Here is a 10581-nt window from a genome sequence, read left to right on the forward strand (position 1 = left end):
AAAAAAAAAAAAAAACAAAAAAAAAACAGAATTACAGGTGCAGGCTGCCACATGCAGCCTGAGGGGAAGTTTTCCTGTTTCCATACTTAACTGCAAAGCTTCTGAGAAAGGCTTTTCTTTCCAGTCACCCATTCCCTATTAAGAGCTCTAGCTCTGTTCATCTTCTCCTGTAAGCCAGTATTCACTCAGAATCTTCAGCATGTAATCCTCTCTCTGCCTGCGTTCACCAAATGGCCCTTCTTTACACAAGGAAAAGGGGTCATGCCTCTTTACCTTGGGCCCAGTGCCGACCGACACTGTTTAGAAAGCAAACTAAAATCTTTCAATCACTTCTAACTCTGCCTAGTAGATGAATATTCTCAATGGTCAGATTCTGGTCAAGTGTTTTAGGGCAAGCTTCTTTGGAATAAAAGTTCTGTATGAAGCTGATATGACTTTTGTATTTTCTCTCTGGGTTCCTGGAGCTTCTGAAAGATGTCTGGTTCATCTTGTCCAGATAAGCTCCTAATCAAGGTGACACGCTGACTGAGAAACACTGACAATGTAAGGCCAAAAGTTTGCTTGGGACAGGATGGCCTGGAACTGCGATCTCACTGCCCAGGCCCTCAAATGCTGGGTTAAAGGCTTAGCTCAGCCAGAGTCTTGCACTTCATACCCCATACTCTTTCCGTAACATTTTGTCTTTTAAGTCAATCTTAAGACCCAGTAAAAGTAACTGAATTTTCTTGTTCATTGCTGAACTCTCACCAAAATTTGTCTTGAAGATATGTTTGGTACAACCCAATGGGAGTAAATTTGCAGACCTTGTAGCTTCTTTAAATTCAACTATAGTTAATAGCAACTTGGTATGTTTGCCTTTCTCAAGCCTATGGGAATGTACTTCAGTTGGTACAATGCCTGCCTAGCATGCACAGGCCCTGGGTTTCATTCTGTATGAACTGGGAGTGGTGGCACATGAATATACCTTGTTTGTTTAGATATGGTCTTGCTACACGTACTTTCAGGCTGGCCTGAAATCTGTGCTCTTATCTCAGCCTCCTGAGTAAGTGCTGGGATCACAAGCCTTGCTACACAGACACTTTGCTAAAATGGTAATACCATTTTTCCCTTCACCCAGGGTTTCTGTGTGTATCCTTGTTTGTTCTGGAACCCAATCTGTAGACTAGGCTGTCTTTGAACTCAGAGATTGTTCATCTCTGCCTCCTGAGTGCTGGAATTAAAGCCACTGCCCAGCAGTAATGCCACTGTTTACATACTGAGTAAGCTCTACACTCATATGGCTGGGAAGGAGCATCACTGAGTTCACAGGCAGCTTGGCCTACAGAGTAAGCTCCTGCCTCAGAAGACAGACTAGACTATGTATGCCTGGTTTCAAGGGTCCCGGGTTTATAGTGACACTAGCTACAGGTTTGGCTTTCCATCTGCAAGAATGTCTATGTAACTGTCACTGTCCCTTTTCTGTTACATTCACTTGACAAACTGGCTTTAGAAAAAACTACAGCTGTGGATGATGGGTCATGCCTGACCAGGTTACAGTAAGACCCCATCCCACCCTCCCTGAGCGCGCAAACCCTGAAATGTTCCGTGTGGAGATGGGCTTTAAACTCCTATACCCAAGTGACTCTAATGCTTCCTCCGCCCCCTGAACACCAAGACTGCTGCTGTGTGTACCACATCTGGCTTTGCTTACTGTTTCTGAACATTTGTTGTAAATTATCTCCTCTTTACCATGTCCTAAATTCCTTTGTGTACCTCCAATCCAAAGTTTCACAGAATCAGTAAACCCAATCAATGATAAAAGTCTACGTTGAACAACGAAATGAAAGCCTAAAGGGACCACCAGTCTCAGGCCACCTTGTGCACAACACAAACGTTTAGCGAAACAGTGGGATGCCAGCCTCATGCACCTGGGAGTAGTTTTGGTGATACCCACAATGCACTTTTAATATTTTCTTTTTTCTTTTTTTTTTTTTTTGGTTTTTTGATTTTTCGAGACAGGGTTTCTCTGTGTAGCCCTGGCTGTCCTGGCACTCACTTTGTAGACCAGGCTGGCCTCGAACTCAGAAATCCGCCTGCCTCTGCCTCCCGAGTGCTGGGATTAAAGGCGTGCGCCACCACACCCGGCTTTTAATATTTTCTTTAAAAAAATTTTTATTAGATATTTTCTTCATTTACATTTCAAATGCTATCCCAAAAAGTCCCCTATACCCTCTCATATTTTCTTTTTCTTTTTTTTTTAATTAATTAATTTATTTATTTATCATATGTATGTCTTCAGACACTCCAGAAGAGGGAGTCAGATCTCGTTACGGATGGTTGTGAGCCACCATGTGGTTGCTGGGATTTGAACTCCAGACCTTCGGAAAAGCAGTCGGGTGCTCTTACCCACTGAGCCATCTCACCAGCCCTCATATTTTCTTAATTTCAATGCAGGGGTAGGATGCAAAATAGAAATAAAGTCAATGTGATTCTGCTAATAACAGCTGTGTCACAGACCCTCCTGTTTGGTAAGCTATGAATTTGGACACTGCTAGCTCACAGAATGTTCAAAGACATGGAACCCAACTACAGAGAGCTGCCTGGAGTCTGCTGTGTAGCTTGTGCAGAACCACCAACAGAATTCATTCTATAGGGGGCTAACCCTTAGCACCTTCCTATCTAAAGCCCTCACCTATATAGGTAAGAACTTAATTGTCTGAAACCAAGAAAACACCAAATTACATGAGAACTGCAGGAACATTCATTTAGAATACCTATAAAGGGGAAGATTAGTACTTCAAGGCTATCCTCAGATACATGGTGAGTTAGCAAAATACAGAAGAGCTTCACAGCAATCTAAGCTTGCCTGCCACAAAACTGTGACACACCGAGCAAGGGAACCGAAAGCCACTGCATGTTTACTGATTATAAGAATCGGCATTAATAAAAGTTCATTGTAACCGCAGTAGCATACTCCCATCCCATATAAAGATAGCACTTGGGGGGGGGGGGCGCTGGAGAGATGGCTTAGTGGTTAACAGCACTGACTACTCTTCCAGAGGTCCCGAGTTCAAATCCCAACACCCACATGGTGGCTCACAACCATCTGCCATGGGATCCAATGCCCTCTTCTGGTGTGTGTCAGAAGACAGCTGCAGTGTAGTCGTATAAATAATAAAAAATATTAAAAAAAAAAGATAGCACTTGGGAAGCAGGTTGAACACTGAGCTCAAGATCAATATGGGCTATAAAGGGAGTCTACACAATCTCACATGTCCATGTTACTCAAAACAATCTGTGAGAGCAAGGGGCGCAGTGGAGAGAGGATCTGAAAGCTGAGGGCGGGACATTATTTTAATGAAAGTGCAAAGTTTTGAGATAGAAGAAAGGCTCTCAAATGTTTTCGCCACAAACTAACAACAGTGTAAGATGTTTAACTTAAACAATTTATACATAGCATAAAACTACTGTGCAGGAGCTAGGCATGATGGTATACCACAGACCCAGCATCTGGGAGGTAGGGGCAGGCATCAGGAGTTGAAGGTAACCTTGGCTCTACAGGGAGTTTGAGGCCTTCTTGGGTTAACGTGAGATTCTATTTCAAAACTAAAGTCACACAGCTTTTGTCCTCCCATAAAGTACAATTTCTATGTGTTAAAATTAAATAGAAGCAGAACCACAAAGCCACATTAACAATGGGGAAACAGGGCACTTTGTAATATCCAGGAATATGGCTAATCGGATTGAGCCAGTTTATGTGCATAGGCTCCCAACTATAACTTAGGGCATATGTCTTGTCCTACCTTGTCTCTCTCTTTCTCCTTTAGCTTGTCCATGGACCGTTTCAGCCCTTCTTCCAGCAGGTCTATAAGGCGCACAGTTTCACCTGAACGTGTTTTAAATTTCTTCCTAAAAGAAGTTTAAAGACTTACAATGAGGGTTTTCGAGATCTACAGAAAGCTGCCTGGAGTTATCAAGGTAATAGGGTCATTATCAAATTGGCTGCCAGGAACCTGCTTTCCACTGTCTCTCAACTCAAAGCATCCTGACCCAACCCTCACCTGAATGCTATCCTCAGCTACACTTTAGTGGTGATATTTTTCTTACGCACCTTCAGGGTTGGAGAGATGGCTCAGCACTGAAGCACACCGACTGCTCCTCTAGAGTTGTATCTGTGGCAGCACACAACCACCTGATACCCTCCCTCGGGATCTCACAGGTACCGCACAGGCACATCCAAATTAAAACTCTAACTAGCTCACTTTCCTGGATACAGATGCTGTTTAAATGTTTTGCCCTTTTGGAAAAACTACTAAAAATAAGCCGACCATACTTGCTTCTATGCTTGGCAAGTCAGCAGGTTCTTTACTGGACTAATATAATTAAATACTGCCCGGCAAAAAGAAAGCTAGTCATATTATAAAAGGAACCATTTTGTGCCTTGGTACTAATGAATACTGAATATAAACATCTTACTCTATTTACCTTTGTATCTCAAAGACTGAACAGAAAGGAGGGAAATGACTGAAAAACAGAAAGCAACACCGCAGACACCATTAACTGTAGTCTTTTTTTTTTTTTTTTAAAGAGCCATAAAATGATTTTGCTAATGCAAATTATGGTATAAATTTGAGTTAATTTAGGAGAAAGGAGGGCGGGCGGGCGGGGGGATGACGCGCAGCAGGCTCACAGCAAGCACTCGTGGACCACAGGATCCAAGCGGCTGCGACAGGAAGGCGGAGGGCAGGGCAGTGCGCTGCCGGCCGCCATGCTGCGGCCGTGTCCCTCCCGCAGGTCTCCGCGCCCCTCAGAGAGCCGGATCCGGTCCAGGCACGAGCCCATAACCGTCTCCTCCCGCCCCAGCCCACGCGCCCCAGCCAATCCCAGCCCACGCTCGCCCAACTGTAGTCTTGATAACCTTTGCTTTTATGTCATACAAAAGTGAAAGCAGTGAATCCTAGATTCAGTGACTCACACTTTCCCGCCCTGCCAAACATCCGAGGTGAGACTCGAGCACAGCCTGGATGGACGGGAGGAAGCGCAAACTGCTCTGTAATCTAACTGCTGTTGCCACACTGTCCTTATGGGAGGGAGCTCTCCCTCTGCTAGCTCTACTGCAGGAATGCCGAAGCGCGGCCACTCACTTGTCTTCTCCTAGGACGACACCAAATCCCACGTGGGCCACTCGAGTTACTTTCGGGTCATACCAGCCAATCATCTGAGCAGCAGCAAATACTGTCTGGAAGTGTATAGCCTACAAAGAGTAGAAACAAAGAGTAGAATGACACTGTTAGTTACTAATAAAGAAGAAGATGTCAGGCTTCTGTGCTCAGGGACCACGGGACAATCCTGTTAGGCAAGCATTATTATAAAAGTTTTATTCCCCAGAGCTGCCCACCAAAAAGCAAGAACACGCTAACAGTTTCTACAGCAGGTCTTAAACTGATACATGCCTGTGATGTCAGGGCCTCAGAACAGAGTATCAGGAGTGGTAGGTCACACTCAGCTCTGCAGCCAGTGCTGAGGCAGCCTGTGTTTGTGTCTATGAGAGCACGTCTCAGTTTTAACAAGAGGCTCAGGCACTGAGAATACGGCAGTGCCCGCCCTCACACTTGCCCACCACATGCAAAACACAGGATGCCCATCAGAGCAAAACTACACAAACTCGACTACGGGCAGAGAGTTCTAGTAGATCTTACTTCTCATCTACAAAGCTGGGATTTCAAGTTTGAGGTCAAAAGGGCTGCCTGACACCTTACTTCACAGCAGAAGTCACATGTTTCTATGTATCTGTCAATATCTGCAATGGGACTCTAGACAAACCCACAAACTTACTTGTCCATTGTCCACCACATAAATAACCTTATTTGCTTTTTCTTCAAACAGTCTCTGTTTGATGGCAGCCAGGTCAGATGTGTCATAGGTATAGCCCCCATCTGATTTCACTATTGTTAATGGCACAGAACACCCAGGCACGAACACAATTTTTCTGCCATCATCCACTTGCACAAACCCTAGCCACAGAGAAACAACAAAACCAAAATAAACCTTCGTTAATAATGAGAAAAGAGCCCTCTTGGAACTAGAATCGTACTGTGTTCTAGGATGACATAAATACTTGGTCATTCTGTGACCATTCTGCTTTTTAACAGTTAAGCTTATCCTTTTGGTGCACGAGAGAATGTGGGAAGTTCATGTACTACACTACGTGAATGTGGACATCAGGACACCTTTTGGGGCTGATATTCTCTTTCTACCGTGTGGGTCCCAGGGACTGAACTCAGCTCACCAGGCTTGCTAGCAAGTACCTCTAACCTGCAGGGCCTTCTCTTGAGTATTTTAAAAGACAATTATTAAAGAGCTGAGCAAACCATATGATTATCCCCACATGATCTAATATAAATCTTGGGAAATGGCTACGGCCAAGACTGTCTTCAGAGCACAAGTCAAATAGGAGGGCAAGGCTCTGCACTCACACTAATCTGGCTACGCTTACACAACACCCCAATGGGAGCATCCATTCAGCAGGCAAGATATGAGCATTGGTGCTTCGCTTTCTGGGTAGAACCTTAACTTTCCTCTGGAAGCAAAATAAGGCTTCTTGGAATATGCTTAAATATAGCAATATTTAGTAAGAAAAATAAAATCATGTTCATGTGCTTTACAGAAAAAGTGAAGTTTTTGGACCCAAGAAGAGACAGGAAGGAACATTTTAACAGCTATGTTTCATTTCCATAATATTAAATCCCAAATTCAATTTCATAGTACCTATGAAGTAAATGCTACCATACTGTCGTGCAGTTTAGAAAAGTGACTCAGCATAGGTAGTGGTTAAAACTACACCCTGGGAAGCAAGACGGAGGATTCTCAGGGCCACTGCCTGTGACCACGACTCCTCTGTGTTCTTTAGGGCTGGAAACAGTGCTCAAGCGTAGGTATTTACCAGCGTATGTTTGGTCTTCGGCACCACAACGCCTGTGAATACTGTTTTATTATCTTAAAAGCATGGTTCCTAGACTCCATTTCAACATTCAAGAACCAGACTTCTGGGCTGAAGGATGGCTCAGTGGTTAAGAGTACTTGCTGTGCATGCACACACTCGTGCAGGCACGCGCGCGTGCGCGCGCACGCACTCACGCACGCACGCACGCGTACTAACACACACTTCTGTATATAAAATAAAGATACGTTGGACAAATTTGTGCACAGAATCCCAGGTAAAAAAAAAATGGAGGGGGATGACAACATCCTATCAAATGAATGAAAATAACAGGTCAAAGCCACAGTCACCAACAGCTACTGAAACTATCAGGGCAAAGTGTGATGGAGAGGGTGACAGCCGAGTCGGCTCAGTCAGTCTTAGCACCTAAAGCTGCTAACCAATCCTAGCATCACAAAGAGCCAACCAGACGATGCTCGTTTTCTTAAAAATCAAAGCAAACCAGATAGAATGAATTCTCTTTTAAAAATAGAGGCAGAACCAGGCATTGTGGTGCATGTCTGTAATCCCAGCCTTGAGGAAGCCAAGGCAAGAGAATCATCTTAATTTGAGGCCAGCCTGGAGTACAAAATGAGATTGTTACACAAATATGAAGAATTAGACACATAGCCTTTTTTCTTTAACAACCAAAACCACATATCCAGACATCGTAATATAATTAATGCCTGTAATACCAGTACTTTGGAGGCAGAATGGGAAGAAGTGCCACAAACTTGGGGACATTGGTCTATACAAGTTCCAGGCTAGCCAGGGTTCTTTACAGAGCAGGGAGAAAGTACACAGGAAAAGAAGGACTATGATGTATTATACAGAACACAAATAAAAAAGAAAGCCTGTGATTAAAAAATATGAAGCTGGACATATTTCAAACACTTATCTCAGCATCTGGGAAACTGAGGCAGGAGGGCAGTGAGTCCCAGGTCAACTTTGGTCTTGGGGATAGATCCTATACTCGAATGAACACAGATTAAAATGAATCCCACTGGGACATCTGAATTGTCTACTGAACGGTATTAAATGGTATTAAGTAAGACATTAATGCTGGAGCTGACAGCGTTAGCAGCAGAGTGCCTGCCTAGCACATACAAGGTACAAGTCCTTGTGTTCAATCAATACTGAGGGTGGAGGTCTTGGTCTACATATGTAATTCAAAGACAGCCAGGGCTACCAAGCAAAACCATGTCTCTAATACACAGAGGGAGGAAATTAACCTCGATGGAACAACGAATAACGATACAGCTGTAACCCAGGAGTATGTGCAGGTTCTTTCATGGACAGATCGGGGGCTGAAATGATGTAAGGTGTATGGACAGAGCCAAGTACAGTCTACATCTAATACCATCCTGCTGAGGCTGTATGATGAGCTTATGAGCGCCACAATTATTAGAAATGCCATTATCTTTACTTTTGCCTGTTTATAAGTTTCAGTAATATTAATAAAAGTTCAAAAAGGGTAATGCCTACCTTTATCTTCAAATTCCTTTACAACATCCTTCATCCTATCTTGATAGAAGGATTCTCCTCTTTCTATTAAAGTGATGTCCAATGCGTCATAGATTTTATTAAACTCTAGAAAACATCACCAAACAGTAAATGAACAAACATGTAAGCAAAAGGGGAAAACCATAACATTTAGAAAACTTGTTATCTGAAACAGAAAAAAGAAATTAATTATACCGGGTATGAACAATATAGAGCTAAAAATTATGTATCTATATATCTATCTCAGAAGGCAGAGGCAAAGGCAGACTGATCTCTTGAGTTCAAGGCCAGTCTGGTTTACAGAGTGAGTTCCAGGACAGTTAGGGCTATGGCAAAGAGACCCTGTATGGGGTGATTGGGGTGGGGAGGAGGAGGAGGAGGAGGAGGAGGAGGAGGAGGAGGAGGAAGAGACAAAAAGTCTTTCCTAGTTGCTGATAAAACCTTTATTGCGTTTTCTTAGTTTGGTAGCCCTGACTTGTTCTCACTAACCACTGATGTAGTATTAAACTGCAACACTTTAATACCTTACAACCCAGGCTGCAAAGCACCCATCAGCAATCTCCTTTGTAAAATGCCTCTGGCCATTTTCATTCATTTACTTTTCAAAGTGACCTTTAATTTTGTCAAACCAAACATGGTGGCAAATGCCTGTAATCTCAGCATATGACAGGCAGAGGCACTGTGCATTCAAAGCCAACCTGGGACACACAGTCCTTGTCTCAAAAACAGAACTAGGGGCTGGCGAAATTAACAGTGTGTTCCATGAAAGATCTGATTCTGATCTGTGGAACCCATGTGAAAACATGGATGTGTGGGCTACAGAGATGATGGTGGCTCAGCAGTTAAAAGCATACACGAGACCTAGCTCAGTTCCCTGAGCCCCTGTCAGCAGGTTCGAAAAGACTGTAACTCCAGTTTCAAGGGCCCCAACAGCCTCTTCTGGTCACTACAACCTCCAACATCAATGTGCATCAACACATGTATAATAGCCTCTCCAAAGGTTCCCTGGTCCTTGGAGCGCCATGTGGGCCACGTGGCAAATGCATTCCTTTATTTACACCCTTAATTTAGAAAACTATATGAGAAGTTTGAGGAAACAGGCAAAGGAATCAAAACCACACAAACAACCCAATTACAAAGACCCAGTACCAATCCTGACTACACACCCACACTAGCTGAATGGTGCCCAGAGACTCACCTTCCCGGGACACGTCACAGATGAGGTTCCAGGCTTTCATGATATCTGGGTTTTTACTCTGCAGCAAAACGACACACTGATAGGCTCGCTTCTTAAACTCCTCATCAGCATCAAACCTCTTCTTAGACTCCTGTTTTAGAAATTGTAAGAGCTAATTCTGTAGGTCTAGATGAAGAATGTATTCATTACTGTATGTACCCACACCACAAAAAATAGATGACTGAGAATACCACAATACTCTACTCCAAAACCAAGAACACTGTTCAAGTTCCCAAAAAGAAAAGCAAGCAAATAAACCAAACAGAGTAGGCGGGCATGCACACTTTTAATCCCAGCACCAAGGAGGTAGAGGCAGGTGGATCTCTTTGAATTTGAGGTCAGTCTGGTCTACACGCTGAATTCCAAACCAGTTAGGAACACAGTGACCCCTAACCCTAACCCAGTCTCCAAAATAAAAACCCAAACCCAACCCAATCCAACCAACAGTAAAACACAATCCTGCTAGTGTTCAAGAGACAGTCAGGGCTGACTGGGAGAGATAGCTCACTGGATACAGTGCCCGTGCTGCAAGTGTGAGACCCACAGTTTGGTCTCTAGAACCCAAGTGAAGATGCACAGTCCCGACAGCTTTCTATAAATTTCTAATTCTGGCAGAGATGGCAGCCTCTGGGGAAGCTGGCTAGATAAAACTGGAGAGCTTCAGGGTCAGCAAGAGACCGTATCTCAATAAATAGTGATCCGGGAAGATACAGGTTAAGTCAAGCCTACACGTACACACAAGCTGGTATGGTAGTTTTTACTTAAAATCTTAGCAGTTGAGGCTGAAAAAGGATCTCGAGTTCAAGGTCACCCTCAGCTACACAGCAGTTAAAAGTCAACCAGAGCCGGGCCGTGGTGGCACATGCCTTTAATCCCAGCACTC

General features: G+C 43.8%; 1 protein-coding gene across 1 annotated transcript in view; it reads right to left on the bottom strand.

The window, feature by feature from the left end:
• Nucleotides 1-10581, bottom strand: part of Rars (arginyl-tRNA synthetase) — a 27688-nt gene that overhangs the window by 4195 nt on the left and 12912 nt on the right. The window contains exons 8-12 of the mRNA XM_021175988.2: nt 9660-9789; nt 8444-8548; nt 5815-5993; nt 5124-5233; nt 3783-3888 (exon numbers count right to left, since the gene is read on the bottom strand). Of these exons, the coding sequence (XP_021031647.1) occupies nt 3783-3888; nt 5124-5233; nt 5815-5993; nt 8444-8548; nt 9660-9789 (630 nt within the window). The remainder of the gene's footprint in view (nt 1-3782; nt 3889-5123; nt 5234-5814; nt 5994-8443; nt 8549-9659; nt 9790-10581) is intronic.

Source organism: Mus caroli, chromosome 11, assembly GCF_900094665.2.
Source record: "Mus caroli chromosome 11, CAROLI_EIJ_v1.1, whole genome shotgun sequence".
Lineage (NCBI taxonomy): Eukaryota > Metazoa > Chordata > Mammalia > Rodentia > Muridae > Mus > Mus caroli.